The sequence below is a fragment of the Barbatula barbatula genome (genome assembly GCF_947034865.1).
Source record: "Barbatula barbatula genome assembly, chromosome: 16".
Classification (NCBI taxonomy): domain Eukaryota; kingdom Metazoa; phylum Chordata; class Actinopteri; order Cypriniformes; family Nemacheilidae; genus Barbatula; species Barbatula barbatula.
In genome coordinates this window covers 8,048,239-8,064,536 of record NC_136779.1, presented here as the reverse complement: position 1 = coordinate 8,064,536, position 16,298 = coordinate 8,048,239, and the positions used below count along the sequence as shown (strand labels likewise).

At 41.2% G+C, this 16,298-nt stretch overlaps 2 protein-coding genes across 4 annotated transcripts in view; one reads left to right on the top strand and one right to left on the bottom strand.

Moving 5' to 3' along the window:
* Positions 1-105: 105 nt before the first annotated feature.
* On the bottom strand, positions 106-8,486 carry dhx8 (DEAH (Asp-Glu-Ala-His) box polypeptide 8). Its single transcript, XM_079476740.1, has 23 exons — positions 8,300-8,486; positions 7,703-7,788; positions 7,523-7,595; positions 7,302-7,393; positions 7,106-7,212; positions 6,653-6,958; positions 6,385-6,529; positions 5,619-5,816; positions 5,445-5,532; positions 5,052-5,149; positions 4,781-4,928; positions 4,157-4,338; positions 3,884-4,078; positions 3,619-3,804; positions 3,281-3,491; positions 3,021-3,202; positions 2,791-2,931; positions 2,563-2,718; positions 2,328-2,465; positions 2,092-2,220; positions 1,502-1,698; positions 1,219-1,398; positions 106-1,141 (listed from the first exon to the last, which is right to left on the bottom strand). Exons 1-23 carry the CDS (start codon positions 8,406-8,408, stop codon positions 922-924), a joined length of 3,567 nt encoding a protein of 1,188 aa, XP_079332866.1. The 5' UTR covers positions 8,409-8,486; the 3' UTR covers positions 106-921.
* A 2-nt stretch (positions 8,487-8,488) lies between these two features.
* Positions 8,489-16,298, top strand: part of spata20 (spermatogenesis associated 20) — a 30,934-nt gene continuing 23,124 nt past the window's right edge. Inside the window, exons 1-12 of one of the 3 annotated variants that reach the window (XM_079476737.1) lie at positions 8,489-9,003; positions 9,500-9,637; positions 9,780-9,844; positions 9,938-10,092; positions 10,174-10,317; positions 10,506-10,707; positions 10,884-11,014; positions 11,101-11,205; positions 11,786-11,860; positions 12,586-12,798; positions 13,214-13,406; positions 14,492-14,660. In XM_079476737.1, coding sequence (XP_079332863.1) covers positions 8,825-9,003; positions 9,500-9,637; positions 9,780-9,844; positions 9,938-10,092; positions 10,174-10,317; positions 10,506-10,707; positions 10,884-11,014; positions 11,101-11,205; positions 11,786-11,860; positions 12,586-12,798; positions 13,214-13,406; positions 14,492-14,660 — 1,769 coding nt within the window. In that variant the 5' untranslated portion in view covers positions 8,489-8,824. Of the gene's footprint in view, positions 9,004-9,499; positions 9,699-9,779; positions 9,845-9,937; positions 10,093-10,173; positions 10,318-10,505; positions 10,708-10,883; positions 11,015-11,100; positions 11,206-11,785; positions 11,861-12,585; positions 12,799-13,213; positions 13,407-14,491; positions 14,661-16,298 lie in introns of all 3 variants that reach the window. The other 2 variants (XM_079476738.1, XM_079476739.1) reach the window with 2 other exon arrangements.

Sequence of the window (16,298 nt, the reverse complement as noted above, 5' to 3'; positions counted from 1 at the left end):
TAATACATGGTTTCTGTATTTTAGATATGTGACTCAGAAAAAAATTAAAGACTGTGGGTCATGCTAGACTTGAACATGAAGCAGATTTTTAGTGAAGTCACGCGAGTCATGTTTTGGTTTAATTTATTGAAAATGTAGCTAATAGACTACTTGCGTTTGTGCACACAAAATGAAAACCCTAGTACGCTTTTTAAAAGCAAGTTTAATTGAAGTTGACATTAAAATATCTCCAAGACTAGACATAACATAAACTGTAACAATATCAAAAACCCATGGGTGTTTCCAGCCCATCACTTCCTCTCATAAAAGAGCTATTATACAAAACCTCTGTGGTCTGATATATTGATCCTGTGCTGAAAAAATTGATGAAAATTCCAAAATGAAGATCAGATCTGTGTATGATAGTGGCTCTGACATCCTGCACACAGTTACATCACCAGACATTCGTAACCAACTGAATTGGAGACACTTTCTCAACTGTATTTCTCTGGTCAACGTTCACTGACCAGATGGATGTGCCATTCACAAGTTATTAAAGAAAAAACATGTTGTCCAAGAACGGCATGCATCTTCATTTATATATACTAAATGATGGTCCATTTAATTTAGGATTTATCAATCCAGACAATTCTGGATTAACAATACCAAATAATCTGAATAGGAATCTTCCTTGTATGATCAAGTCATTTTAACCTTAAAGCCCTGTAAAAAATAATCTAAAATGAACAGCATTTGTTAAGAAAAAAGTGAACAGAGCACAAGAAGTCAATTCCATCTTTTTAGTTCAAACATGTATAGGTGAAAGGGATCTCATCTTTTAAACCAGGGTTTTAGCATCTGTCCAAGTTATGGTCCACTCTGCCTCCAGCACACAAATTTTGTATCAGAAACGTGCAGTCTATGAGGACCTTTGAGAATGTTCTAGCGCCGCCTGAAGGCTCTGGAGATTCTCCAGGCGTTTGGTTCCTCGTAGCGGTTGTAAAGGGGTTCCAACCTCTGTTGTTTCTTCTGCTTGCTGAGGCGTGTTGGATCAGACACTTTGAAGAAAGCTGGAGAGAATTCGACCAGCCACCTCGGGTCGATAGTGGTCACCTCTCTCATGTACTCTTTGGTGGTCAACACAAGCTCATGGTATACCACCCTGTGGACATCAAACCCAGCATGAGTATAAGAAATCAATTACGGTTACACAATCACACTTTTTTTAAATTAACTTACCATTCTGGTTGACGATTAAACAGTGCACTGGAAGGGTGAATATACACCACCTGCTGGTCAATAAGGGTCCTGTAACCTTCCTGTGGATCTTTTTTGGCAGCATTTCTGAAAAAACCACTGCAGATTGCTTTCTGTACACGTACCGTTGCCTTGCCACAAGAAACCACATCTAGCTTGTGTCTAGAACAAGAGAAGAATGAAATAGATTTGTATTGCCATGTATTTCATAAGGTATGCTCTGCTGCTGTATACGTTAGGTAGACTATTTTTCGCAACCCCTCACCTGTCCATGATGCCCAGCATCTGTTTGCGGATATCCTGACCACGTCGTAGAGATCTCGCCTGGATGAAGTTTTCGTAGCACCAGGGGCTGGAAAACTTATTGTTCTTCCAAGAGTTGTAGACAGCCAACAAAGTCAAGTGGTCTCCCTCAGGTTGGTGAAACTTTGCTTTCTTCTGATCTGCCAGAGCTTGTTTATCCTAATATGAAGAGGAAAGACATGTTAAAATAAACATCTGTAGGATCTGAAAATTGTGTCATTATTTACACGGCCTCTTATCATATCAAACCTGACTACGATGACTTTCACTCTTCTACAGAACACAAAATAAAATATTTAAAAAAATGTTGTTATCCAAACAGCAACGGGACCCATTCACTTGCATTGTATCTATACAATAGAGGTCAATGGGTGCCGGTGCTGTCCAGTTACAAACATTCCTCAAAATATCTGCGTTATGAAGTAAACAGGTTTGAAATGACACCGGGTGAGAAAGTGATGTTTGGATTTTTCAACAAATACATTTTCATGATTTTATCCAGGATTTGTCCCATGGATATGGTGACAGTGGGTGTGTGGTGTCTAGAAATACCTTTGGTCTATAGAAGACATTCTGTACTGAAAGCATTGACACAATGGTCAGCATCTCTTCACTGCAGCCGAGATGGACAGACATGATCAACATCTTACAAAGCATGGGCTCCAAAGGAAACTCAGCCATCTGAAAAAAAATGTTTTAAGAACGTTAAGCTTTCAAAATATATATTCAAATGAATGTCTCTGCACCCTAGTTAGAGCACACTAACTACTGACAAGAAACATACTTACTCTACGGCCGAGGCGTGTGAGCAGACCTTCATCATCCAGAGCTCCCAGGGTGTACAGCTGCTCCATGGCTGTGATGAGTGTCTCCATGGGTGGAGCGTCCATGAAATCAAATGACAACAGATCATTGATGCCCATTGCCTGATTGGACAGAACACAACATTTAAGATAAATAAGTGTATGTAAACTTGCACACGTGCACATATATACAGTATATATTCAGTTAACAATGATGTACCTTGAGAGACAGCACAGTGCTGGCCAAGTTAGTTCGCTGAATTTCAGGTACGTTGGTGGTGAGCATCTCATCTCTGTAGGCACGTTCTGTGTATAGCCTATAACATTTACCGGGGCCTGTTCTACCGGCTCTACCCGCTCGCTGTTTAGCCTGAGCCTGTGAATTGCACAAAGAAGGTTCAGGTGTTGTACGAAGCGTGTCGTATGATCCACCAGGAATACATTTTACCTGTGAGATTGGCGTAACCACCAGCTGGTCAATGCCAGTTTTGGAGTTATAAACCTTTTGTTTGACGAAACCTGGATCCACCACATAATAGATCCCATCGATGGTCAAAGACGTCTCAGCAATGTTGGTAGCAATGACCACCTAAAAACCACAAAAAATGGTTGCTAAGCTGTATATGAACAAAATACACAGTTTGACCTGTCAGAGAAAAAATAAAAATCACAACGTACCTTTCTACTTCCAGGTGGTGCTGGATCAAAGATCCTGGTCTGCATTTCGCTGGGCAGGGCGGAGTACACAGGCAGGATGATGAGCTCTGGGACATCAGGGCCGAGAGATTTCATTCGCTCGTAGAGGATCTCACAAGCCGTGTCGATCTCTTCCTGACCCGTCAGGAACACCAGGATGTCACCTGCAGAACAAAATAATTTTTTTGCAATGCACACAAGCATCTGCTGTATGTTGTAAACGTTCACCGAGCAAAGTTTACCTGGAGGCTCAGTGAGGTGGATCTGCATGACTGTGATCAGGCTGGCATCCAGATAGTCCGTCTCGGGTTCTTTAGTGTACAACACTTCTACCGGGTATGTACGACCAGGAATGGTGAAAATAGGTGCTTCGTAGAAGTACTGTGAGAATTTCACAGCGTCCAGAGTGGCAGACGTCACGATGAGCTTCATGTCTGTTCGCTTCTGTACGGTCTGAATAAAACAAACAAGTTGTCACTTGTATTTTAAAAGCACTGTCCAATGATTCAATGGACTTCCAGAATACGGACCAAACCATTCATGGTGTAAAAACGAAGACCTTTAACATATCAGACAGTACCTTCTTGAGAAGCCCAAAGAGCACGTCAGTGTGGATTGTTCTCTCGTGAGCCTCGTCCAACATAATGATGGCATACTGACCCAGATCGGGGTCGATCAGACACTCTCTTAACAGCATACCGTCCGTCATGTACTTGATGACTGTCTCTGGACTTGTGCAGTCCTCAAAACGGATGGTGTAGCCCACCTGCACAAAGGATAATTGATGTTTAGAAGTTACATACTTATCTATTTTGTGAAGGTAGAGAGAAATTAATGGATTTGACCTCTTGACCCAAACAGCAACCGTACTCCTCCGACACTCTTTTAGCCACAGACATGGCTGCCACTCTTCTTGGTTGTGTGCAACCGATTTTCCCCCGTGTGGTGTATCCCGCCTCAGCCAAGTATTGAGTGATCTGTGTGGTCTTCCCTGAGCCCGTCTCCCCGATCACAATCAGGATTTGGTTGTCGTGGACAGCCTGTGAAAACACAATTGACACTCTTAGCAAACTAAACATTTCTAAAAAAAAAAACATTATACCAGTTCAAGTCCACACCTGAATGAGCTGCTCCTTCAGTTTGTAGATGGGAAGACTCTCTCTTTGCTCCAGGATTGAAAGCTGAGTCTTTTTGCCATAGGACGCCTTGTTGCCACCGAAGGCGTGTTTCTTCCATTCTGGGATGTCGTTGGGCATCATACCTATGCCTCTCATGTTGGCGGCTATCTGCCTGCCATCAGCTGTGGGAATGAGCGTGCGAAAGCAGGAAACAGCATTTATTAGAGATGCAAAAATGTGATAGCAGCCACGCGCAGGCTGGAGCTCGTGCGAGGCCGGAGGGCACACGAGAACCAGAGATAGGCTTGTTAAAAGCAGGCCAGGCCCCATCTGCCTTGATAATAGAGTGCAGGAAATCAGATGGCCATCTGTGAACTCACTAACAGTAGGAACAACAGGCAGGAAGGATATCTGGACTGATCAGTGTCTTTTACATTACATATCTTGTTCTTTCTGTCATGGATGGAGGAAATTAATTGCTTTAAAGAACACTCCTGCCACATTCTATTCGAAGCCATTTGAAATCATATTGCATGTAGAAAGATGTAAATACCTACGTATTGACTTGACATGGAACATCACATTTTGTCATATTTCATATGAAAAAAACACTAAATGTTGTACCATCAGGCAGCGGGTCCACCCAATGTTTGTTCAGGCCCATTGGGATCGAGTCCATCTCAGCTTCCCGCTGAGCTTGTTTCACTTCCCGACGTTCTTTGGCCAGGGCACTCTGCATCATGGCTGCTTGAGAGAGAGATCCATCTGGGTTCTGCCAGAGAAACCGTACAAATATGCAGCAAGATTTATGAAATATCCAAGTCTCGGCTTCGCTTTAAGCAGTGGAACATTATTCAGGCAGCTGTTGAGTGAGAATGCAGGTGTTCTGACATACCTTGACTATCTTGACAGGACTCATGTCCATGCTTTGTTTGGTGTGTCCCCTCAGGAATGGAGGCTCCTCTTCCACCAGCTCAATCTCCAAGTCCTCATCTGACAGACAAACCATGACAAAGATGGTAAATTTGAGGCGGGGTGTTCAGGCAGCTAGAAGCGTTTCAAGTAAACTGACATGTTTTCGAAGAAGGCAGTGTTTTATTTATTTGCGTAGCTGCCATTTTTGGGGGAAAAGCTTGTTAAAGGGATCAGGAAAGAATGCAAACTGCATTCGACTCATACAAGTACCAAAGTTAAGGCTAGAAATCTATCCCAAAAGCATGTTATCTTTCACCAAACAAATGTTCATTTAAAGATAACATGTTGTGCAAAAATGAAAATGACATCATACCCTCTTCATCATCTACTTTAGGGAGAATGCCCGTTTCGTCATCAAAGTCTGGGAATTCTTCCTTAGACAACACATTGGCTGCAATCATCTAAGAACAGACACATCAAGCTGCACGTTAAAACAAGAACATGTACCGTGTGCAAAACATGATTTAACAAACAGATATTTACGTACTTGTTTGACTTCCCACTTTTCTGGATCAGAGATCTTGGTGAGCCTTTTGCGTTCCAGTGTGTCATCCTCTACCTCTGGAGCATGGCCCAGGTTGAGGTTAGTAGGTCTGTCTGGGTTCCTCATGGCCGACTCTTCATCTGCACCCATATTTCTTCTCCTGTTGGGGTTTAGATCTTCACCAGTGTCCTGGTCAACATCCTAAATGCCAAGTAATCCAAAAAATCAATCTTCAAAAACAAAGTGCATGATGCCCAGTCAATATAAAATGCTGGATCACCTTTCACACTAGTCTATATTTTATAACTTGGAATTGGTCTGGTTTGATTCAAAGGTACAGTTCACCAAAGAATTTTTATTCTGTCTTCATTTTCTCACCTTTAAGTTGTTCCAAATTTGTATAAATTATTTGTTCTGATGAACACAGAGAAAGATCTTTGGAAGAATGCTTGTAAGCAAACAGTTCTTGGCCCCAACTACCATAGATGGAAAAGTTGCTTCATAAGTCTCTTTGTTCTATTGAACACACAATATGATGTTTTGAAGAATGTAGGAAAGCAAACAGTTCTGGGGCACGTTTGCCCACAATTGTAATCTTTCCTACTATGGTAGTCAATGGTGGCCAAGAACGGTTTGGGTAAAAACTACATTCCTCAAAATATCGTTCTCTGTGTTCATCAGAACAAAGCAATTGACAGATTGGTAACAACATTAGGGTGAGTAAATTACAGAATTTTTTGGGTGAACTGTCCCTTTTAAGATTACTCACCTTCATACTGAGGCTGGTTTTGGATCCTGTAAAGGACAAGACCTTTATTTTGACCCTCTGACCTTTGCTAACCACATCTGCCACATTTGCTACCCGTCCCTCTCTCCTGAGTTCAGAAATGTGAACCAAGCCTTCCCAGCGCTTCCTAAATGGAAAGAGACGAAACTTCAAATCTAAACAAAGATTGTAACGAGGATGAACCTAAAAAAAATGCATTGATATACAAAAATCATGCGCATTAGAGTAGATCACAGGTAGATAGACATACCTTAGACCTTCCAACTGCACAAAACAGCCAAACTGCATAATACTGGTGACTTTGCCATTATAGATATCACCCACGGAGGGCTCCTCTGGTGGGGGCCGATCAACTTGTTTTTCCTTCCGGCGGTCTGAGCCCTTGTCTCTGTCTCCACGTGCAGGACTACGTGACTTGCTGCGAGAGTTCCAGCGGGACCTGTGCTTTCGCCGGTCCCTGTCGTTAGAACGAGACCTGGAACGAGAGCGATGCCGTCTGCGTCTGTCTCTATCTCTGCTGCGGCTTCTGCTTCTCCTCTTCTTGCTGCTTTCAGATCTAAACAGAAGTTGGATGATATCAGACACTTTCCGGAGGTACAGCGCTGAAAACTCAGCAGTAAAAGCACAATATAACTGGTGTTGCAAACTTCAGACTCAGGTCACCGTAGAATACAGTTTGTTTGTAACAGGAAAGGTTGCTCACCTGTGTTTGCTGCTTTTCGAGTCTGTTCCACTAACACTGGGCATAAACATCTCCAGTTCTTTCATGGCATCAGCAGCAATCTTCACATCATCATCATCCAGCAAAGTCTAGTTAATAGAAAGTTTAGGATAAAAATGTTGAAAAACTGGTGAAGCCACACTTTTAAAATAAACCAACCAAAGGGACTTTTCTCTACCCTGGTAGGGAGATTATCAGGTCTGCACAGAGCTGGAAACAATTCCTTCAGCTTGTCCTTTTCATTCTTTGGCTCGACCACTGGATGAGAGCCTGTACAATGAAGATCCCACCAGAAGATTGGAAAACACACATAATGACCATGAGGATAGATAAAATATTCTCCATGCTTGGTCTTAGGATGTTAAAACTGCTATACAGGCAGATCTTGATTGTTCTCACCTTTAGTGGAAGGTGCTTCCGCAGGAGGCCGCATGGTTTGAATGAGACGGAGCAAATTGCTGATGAGTGAATCCTGACAGAGAGACAGATTACAGATTGAGTAAAACTGCAAACTACATCACTCAAAATCAGCCAGCGAAACAAAAGCTTGACAATGAAACAAAGTTGCAAAATCCTTACCGTAAAATCTGCCCCGTTTTTAGCCAAAACTGATTTAAAGCCATCGAACGTTGGGTTTTTCTCAGCAAGACTGATTACAAATTCCGCTGGAATACAGTATACAGTAAACAATTAGTACAGATGGCAAAGAATAAGTAATACGGAAAAAAGGAAGGCAAGTCAACCTTCCCGCATTTGCCAAGTGGGAGACTGATAGCGATTTTATATCATACGTCTCACAACATTTGTATCAACACGTTACGTTAACGGTAAATGTACAGCACGACTTTGATCCATTTTACAAGTGTGTTCCCCAAATACTTAAAAACAGCGCCTGAAATTACGGCGCAACGTTAACTATATTCCGTTAACTTTACATTTGTCAACAAAACAAGCCAAACAACTTATTCGTTACGATCAGATTACAAACATCTTATAATATATTTAAAATGACACATTCTGAGTTTAATAAAAACATTTCTGGGATTTTTTAAAGAGTGTTTTACAACACTAAACTACAGTTTGCTCACATGCCGAGTCTAAAGACAGAAGCTAACTGGCTAGTTACGCAGCAGTTCACGGTGATCTCCACAATTATACTCAAATACAGCAACTCACCGAGATCCTTATCGCTGATTCCCAAATGGTTGTCAAGCTCGGTACAAACTTTAGACACCAAAGACAAATATTCGAGCTTTTTGAGCTCGTCTTCTCCGATCTCTGCCATCTTCAGCGATGTTGATGGTTAGCTCACCGGAAGAACGTGACACTTCTGGTTTGATAACGTCTACTTCCGGGTTACGACGCTTCTTCGAACGGTCACGTGAGATTGTTTAGAAGCGTTTGAGACTTTGAGCAGTAACAATGACTTTTGAAATGCTTTTAAAACTCTGCCTGTAAGACAATATATTTATGTTCAGCTTTAAAATATCATAATAATACATAACACGTTATTAAATACATATTTTGTTTAACTATGTAGTAATACAGGACTTTTAACGTGATAATGACTTTAAAAGTCTCCACCGTGTTTGTTTATCACGTGGGATTACGGCGACATCTAGTGTCTGATGTGTGAATGTTCGGTCGTTCCACGGTCATTTCCCTGCGTGAATCGGCACTGCTCTCGTGTCGGTGCGGTCTATGATGCTGAGATTGGGCTTCGCACGGTCTCAATTATCAAGCACCGCAAGACACATCGCACAGCCCGGGCTCTTCGCCGGATCTCCTCTTCTCAGAAACAAGCCTTATACGTTTTATACGAGTTCTTCACGAGCGAAAGCCCTCCAGTTAGTCCACAAGTCAGTCTGGGACAGTTTCAGGTAGGTCATGACCTCTGACGCTGGGCTGAATTCAAGTCTGATCGTGCAACCCACTCGCTTGCTTGCACAGCCGATTATAAAACTCAAGTTGTTGTTAGCAATGCAGCTAGCATATAGACTTTGGTTGTGTCTTAAAATCTAGTGAGCTGTCAGCTTAGAATGCATTTTTGGCACATCATATGTGTATTTGAATGTCATAACGAGACTATGATCTAGGTTACAAACCCACAGACCTTGAAAGTGCATGCTTGTTTGGCAGCATGCGGCAAACAATGAAAACCATGTTCATTTAAAAGTACATTTAGTCCACAATGTGGACATTTGAAGTACTATGTTGCTTTGAAAAGATGTAGGGAAGATGTAATGTTGCATCAAATTGATCTTTTTAAGGAGACCCATTTATGTGACATCATTCACACAGGGCCTTTTTGGGGTTGTCCCGGGCAAGTGAATACATGCAAGTATGTTCTCTGGTCATCCACCCACATTTCTGTAGGTCTTCTGGAGCCGTTGGCTTCAGCATGGCATCAGGGGGTGATAGACCATCCAGATCGAAGCCTCCAAAACACACAAATCGCCTGAGTAAGGAGAAGTCATCCTATCTACTGCAGCATGCACACAACCCTGTGGATTGGTGAGGGGCTATGGGATCTTCAGGCTTACTACAAACACAACCCGTGAACGTGCTTCTAACTGTTGAGTCGACCGATTTGTAACATTTCACAAGAATTAAGCATGTTGCCCTTAATTTAGTGTGGTGTTTTGTTCTTCAACAGGTATTCGTGGGGACAAGAGGCCTTTGACAAAGCAAAGAATGAAGACAAACCCATTTTTCTATCAGGTAACATAATCATGGTATACTTGAAAAGATCATGGATGACTCATTTATGTTTTATTTAGAGTTCTTTTGCATATTTTATGTTACTGTTTCTAGTGGGTTATTCCACCTGTCACTGGTGTCACGTGATGGAGAGGGAGTCGTTTGAAAATGAGGAGATCGGAAAAATCCTCAGCAAGAACTTTGTGTGCATAAAGGTGGACAGAGAGGAGAGGCCCGATGTTGACAAAGTTTACATGACGTTTGTGCAGGTTTGAACCAGTGGCAATTATTTTTGTAATTTATTAAAAAAACTTTTGCATAAAATAAATATTTACCTGCTTGTTGCCCAGGCAACCAGTGGCGGCGGTGGTTGGCCAATGAGCGTGTGGCTTACACCAGCTCTCCGGCCATTCTTTGGCGGCACATACTTCCCACCCAGAGACATGGCAAGAAGACCTGGACTAAAAACTGTGCTTTTACGGATTATAGAACAAGTATGCCTAAAATCTAGTTTTATTCTTTAACTTCGTTTTAAGATTATTCCTTTATTTAATAAATATATAGTATCTGCCATCTTGAGGATCTTTCACATGCAAAAAGGAGAAAAGTGCCAGTTTTAACAATGTTATAGAAACCATAGGTATTATAACGACAATTTTTTCTTTCTTTCTTTGTGTTTTAGTGGCAGAATAACAGAGAAACCCTTGAGTCCAGTGCAGAGAGAGTACTAGAAGCCCTTAGGAAGGGGACAGCAATCTCTGCCAGCCCTGGAGAAACTCCTCCATCCTGTCCAGATGTTGTCAACAGATGTTTCCAGCAGCTGGCTCACTCCTATGAGGAAGAATACGGTGGCTTTAGGGAAGCACCCAAGTTCCCCTCACCAGGTAAACAAACATGAAATAGTTTAAATAAAGATTAGTTTTTTTATAGATTGGCATTTCAAGTTTGGTAAAAAGAAGCCCATAATGCATCCTGTTAATGTACCACCTGACCGAATTACCTGTCAAATACTAATCTACATGAAGAATACAGAATGACCTTGTGTTTTTCTTTGCAACAGTGAACCTGATGTTCCTGATGTCATTCTGGGCAGTAAATCGTACCACCTCTGAGGGAGCAGAAGCCTTGCAGATGGCCCTTCATACTCTTAGAATGATGGCATTAGGGGGCATTCATGACCATGTGGCACAAGTAAAATGCGGGCACACAGTCTGAAGCTGTTTGTTCTTTCAGATATGCTAAATAGCTTGTCATCACTCCCTCTGTCTCCCTGTTAGGGTTTTCATAGATACTCCACAGATTCCTCCTGGCATGTTCCTCACTTTGAGAAGATGTTGTATGATCAGGGACAGCTTGCTGTGGCTTATATCACTGCTTACCAGGTGAGATTGAGTGTTTTCACAATATTAAGAGTTACTAAACTGTTTGGTTTTAAAGTGATAGTTCAACCAAAAATGTAAATTTTCTCATCATTTACACCGTGTCTACAACGGACGCGGCATGGCGCGACAAAAGACAATAGAACCCATTATAATTCAAAAATTTGTCCTCACTGGATGAGACCCTCCACAGCGCCACAATCCCATTAGAACAAGCCATGTGTCTTGTCAAACTTGTATGAGTTTATTTGCCCTGCTAACCCTGGTATCTGAACAGCACTGGCCCCCATTCACTTCTACTGCATAGACAACAGTTAACGACATTCTTCAAAATATCTTCTTTTGTGTTCTGCTGAAGAAAAACAAATGTTATTTTTGTGTGAACTATTACTTTAATAAGTTACTAATACGTTAATTCTTTTTCTACTTTTTCTTTGTTTCTATTTTCTAATTTATTTAGCAGACAATTTAGCAAATTGTCACAGTCTGTGTTGATGAAAAAAAGTTAAGATGATGTTCTAGATTTGTAATTGTGAATCTCTTGCATTGGTGCAGTGTTTATTGTGGCTGTTCATTTCTGCAGGTGTCTGGGGAACGCCTTTTTGCAGATGTGGCTCGTGACGTGTTGCTCTACGTCTCCAGAGACCTCAGCGACAAGGTGAGGCATCCGTCTGTTAGATCCACCTTTGGCTACACCCTCCATGCATCAGTACATGCAGCGGCCATCTTATGATGATTTATGGTTTGTCTAAATAAACAATACACAATTAAAAACAGTTCCCATTTGTGAAGATCTATGGCATAATTAAGAATATTAACTAGAGATGCACCGATACTGAATTTATCCACCGATACAGATAGATGATTATTCAGAGTGGTATTTGCCAAAACCAGAACAGATTCTTTCTTTATGTCATTAATTCATATAATGATTATTATTGAACATTAAACTAGTGATGTTCTTAACATTTTCTATATACAGAGCACAAATTCATTGCAATTTCCTGTCTTTATTGATTGACAGGATATATCGGCCCTGATATATAATCTATGGCTGATATATCGGTGCATCACTAATTTAACGTTAATTTATCCGCATTGTACATGTATGTAACAGTTACAGTAGTTGTCATTATTCTGTACAGAGTTCCATGTCAATATCCGCTGTCTTAGTATACCAGTGTGAAAACTGTACCAGCCATTGTTTTCTCTCAGCACTGTTTTCAACCAGTTGTTGTTGAAAACAACTTCCCCAAAAAACTTGTGCCGGCCAAAAAGTAATGATCCACGCAAGAAACCGCAACAAACCTTTGCAAACCGTCTACAAGTGGCAAAAACGAAATAAAACACATTTGATTTTGAGCTTTGTGCTGCCCTCTGTAGTCAGGTGGCTTCTATAGCGCTGAGGATGCAGATTCCTTTCCCACGGCTGAGTCCGCTGAGAAAAGAGAGGGAGCGTTTTGTGTGTGGACAGCAGGAGAGATCAGAGAGCTGCTTCCTGATATCGTGGAGAGCGCCACAGGAGGTGCGACACTGGCAGATATCTTCATGCATCATTATGGTGTGAAAGATCAAGGAAACGTGGATCCTGCTCAGGTTTGGGAATTTGATGTTTTAATTTTTTTAATGTTTTCACAAATTGTTTTTTTTTATGTTCCAATTGGTAAAGCATTGCATTAGAAGAGCAAAGGTCATGGGTTTTAGTTTCAGGGAACATATATTATTTAAATGCATAAATGGAATTAATAATATGTAAAGCAGATTTTATGATGTATTGACCATTCTAAACTAAAGAAGACATTTTGTCTTCTGCAAAACATAAAATACAATATTTTAATGAGCGTTGGTAACCAAACAACATAGGCCCCCATTGGCATCCATTGTATACCCGCAAAATCTAAAATGATTTTTATTTTGACAGAATTTCATATAGGTCTTCGGGATCTCATTATTAATATTCACAGTTTCCCAATTTGTTCTCACTTTTTGATTCTCATTGAGTTCTTTGTAGGACCCCCATGGAGAGCTGCAGGGGAAAAATGTGCTGATAGTGCGTTACTCGGTGGAGCTCACCGCTGCTCATTTTTGCATCGGCGTGGACAGACTATCCGATCTTTTAGCAAATGCCAGGGCCAGTCTGGCTGAGGTGCGAAGGGCCCGTCCTCCTCCTCACCTAGACACCAAAATGCTTGCTTCCTGGAACGGTAAGATTCTTTGTGTGCCGATTAGAGGAAAGATTTCCGTCAGATGGTAATATAATGGTTTAAATCCACTTTAAAAATAAAGTGCCGAAGCGTGTAAACACCGTAATTAGATTTAATTGCCTTGCTTCCTAATGGAAACAGCCATCAATTAATCAATAAAAGACAGAGGCATAAAGAAAATTTGCAATGCACGCAGCCCCCCAGACTCCATGTACCCCATTCCTTTCTATGGACCTTTCGTTTTTATTGATAACATTTAGCAGCGTTCGACAAGCTTTGTAAATGCTTTTACGTTCTTAATAGGAACATTATTATATTAGAGTCCTTTCATGGGACGCTTACATGTGGTGCCGGGCTTCTTAAAAGGCTTTAGAGGAGACCTCCGGGTTGTGGTCTTTGCCCTCACAATCTATAATGAAAGGATATCAAAGCCTTCATAGGGTTCCAAGGCCCCTTTGGCGCTCCAGCTGACAAGCGCACTCATGGAACGGTGACTAATGAGCTGATATCTTAATTAAAGAAAGCCTGGGACATTGTTTAATGAAACTGTTCCTTCCAGAGCAACGCTCCATTATATTCTTAATTCATACCGACTGGATATTGCTACCTGCAGAGTAACCCTTCGCATTAATCAAAGTTGATAGGCCCACTTGCATGGCGGCGAGACGTGTCTGAGGTACAGGCTCACGGAGCTCTGACAAGACTATTGTTAGTGGTTCCCGGCCTTCTGAACACATTGTGCTTTAGATCTTAGAGTCTTACAGTCTTTTTTCAAAGCTTTTATGTCTTGACTGGAACCTTTTTTCACCTTTCGATATCTTTTTTTAATTGACGCAAAACTTACTCTGCAGTTCATTATGTCGGTGGAAAGGTAACAATGTGTCAGCACCACAACAGTAGCCTGGGGGTTAGTGCGCCGAAATATAGCGCTAGAATGCTCGTGGTGACCTGAGTTGGATTCCTGTCTCGTCCGGTCCTTTACCGATCCTGCTTTTTAAAATATTTTAAAAATCTTATTTATAATATTAAAAAGTTTTCCTTATTAACCGCTCTTTGGGTCCTTTCTCATTTCTTTGGTTGTTCAGGACTGATGTTATCTGGGTTTGCACGTGTTGGAGCCGCGCTGGGAGATAAAGCTTTGCTGGAACGAGCTGAACAAGCTGCTTGTTTTCTCCGAAAACACCTGTGGGACTACGAGGACCAGAAGATTCTCCATTCCTGCTACCGTGGAAATAAAATGGAAGTAGAGCAAGTGTAAGAATCCTTTATGATTCTCAAACCGTTGAATCTAGAAGGTTTTTTTTGTTGCATTTTAAGTTCCAATTTATTTCAAAGTCATTACTTTAAATGTCCCAAATGTCATGTGGGCTTTAGTAGAAGGAAATCTGACTATTTGTACAACGATGGAAAAATGGCAATAATTATTTTGTGCTTACATTTGACTTTCAAAATTCTAATGTTCTACTTGCTTACTGTAATCCCATATTATTAATATAATGCCACATCATTATACACATCAAATGTCATGCAATAACATTCTAAATTGCTTCCAGGTCTTTTGAGCTTGTTGTTTTGTGTGGAAGCTCATGGCCTTTGTTGTCACTTTACGCTATGTGCTCTCCTGTTGTGTGTCTTGGCTCCGCCCCTTGTTTCCCCGAAATCCTCCCTTTAGCGTTTTGTTTCCCCTCACCTGCCCAGTGTTAGTTTCCCCTTTTTATGGCCCTATTGTCTTCAGTCCTGAACTGGTTCATTTTGACTCTCACCCCGAATCCTTGTCGGCCTAGTTCCTGTCTTGTTCCCCCGAAAAAGTGAGTTTATTTGTGGTTTAGTCTAGTTTTGCCCCCTCGTGGGAAGTGTTTTTTATCTGCTGTTGGTTCTTGTTTTCCTGGTTTCCTGGTTGGTCTTTCCTGTCAGTTTCATGACAGAACCATTATGTTGGCACATAAGGTATTCCTGATGGGATCTATAATGGGTGAGGAAATCTATAAATTAACATTCATCCCAATCGCAGTAGATCCTTCCCGGCGTATGCAATTTCTATTAGTGAGTAATAATAATAATGTTATTTTGAACTGTTCCTTTGAAGAATCCTTTAGAAGTGAAAATAATTATCTGAGTTTTGCAGTTTTCAATAGTTTTTTTATTGTAATAGAAGAAATATGTCATAGTATAGGCCAGGTGTGAATACAGTTCAGGGTGAATTATTCATGAACCAACCAGTGGTTGTGCTGTTAACCTATGAAATGTAAAAAGGGTCAAAATCTTGTTCTGGCTTTATAAAAATCATACTGCATTGCTTTGATGTGTCAGTGTATCTTTGAATGAGAAGCCTGCATGCTGCCAAGATAGATAGAGGTTTGCTCTTTGGTCTCTTGACAGCTTTGTGTGCAAGTTATGATGTGGCTTTGTTGTATTTTGAAGAGACGGTATCAGCTGGAGACCTGAGAAAATTAGAGTTCATTAGAAATTGACAGATAGACTGATTTGTCGTCTTTGTATGAAATTCATGAGAGTTAAACAACTGAAACAGAGGAGTCACATTTTATGGTTAATCCTAAAGCCTCTCTTTGGTTCACACAACGGGTCTAGGTTTGGCTGGTTAGCATGACCCAGTTAGCTTGTGTTCATAGATCTCATATCCTTCTTCATTGACGGCCATTCATAAAGTAGCCATGTAAATTAAATAGCAAACAAGTGCAGAAAACAAGTTTTCTGATTCTGTCTGCTTCTTTTTATGTCTCCGCTTGGGTGCCAATCAGCATCATACGGCAATGCAATTTCCTGTAATTACTCAAGCGGCATTTCCAGTTTAGGTGACTGGCTAGAAACCAGACTGTGGGTCTGAGTGCCCATGAGAAAAGATGGCAGATTTCAAATCGCCCAATTCCGAAG

What these genes read in the sequence shown, in the direction of transcription:
- dhx8 (XM_079476740.1), bottom strand. Translation starts at nt 8,408, where the DNA reads ATGGCAGAGATCGGAGAAGACGAGCTCAAAAAGCTCGAATATTTGTCT. An exon ending in GTCCTGTCAAGATAGTCAAG is followed by an intron (nt 4,929 to 5,051) that starts GTATGTCAGAAC and finishes TTTCTCTGGCAG; the next exon opens with AACCCAGATGGATCTCTCTC. An exon ending in TGAAGGAGCAGCTCATTCAG is followed by an intron (nt 4,079 to 4,156) that starts GTGTGGACTTGA and finishes GTGTTTTCACAG; the next exon opens with GCTGTCCACGACAACCAAAT.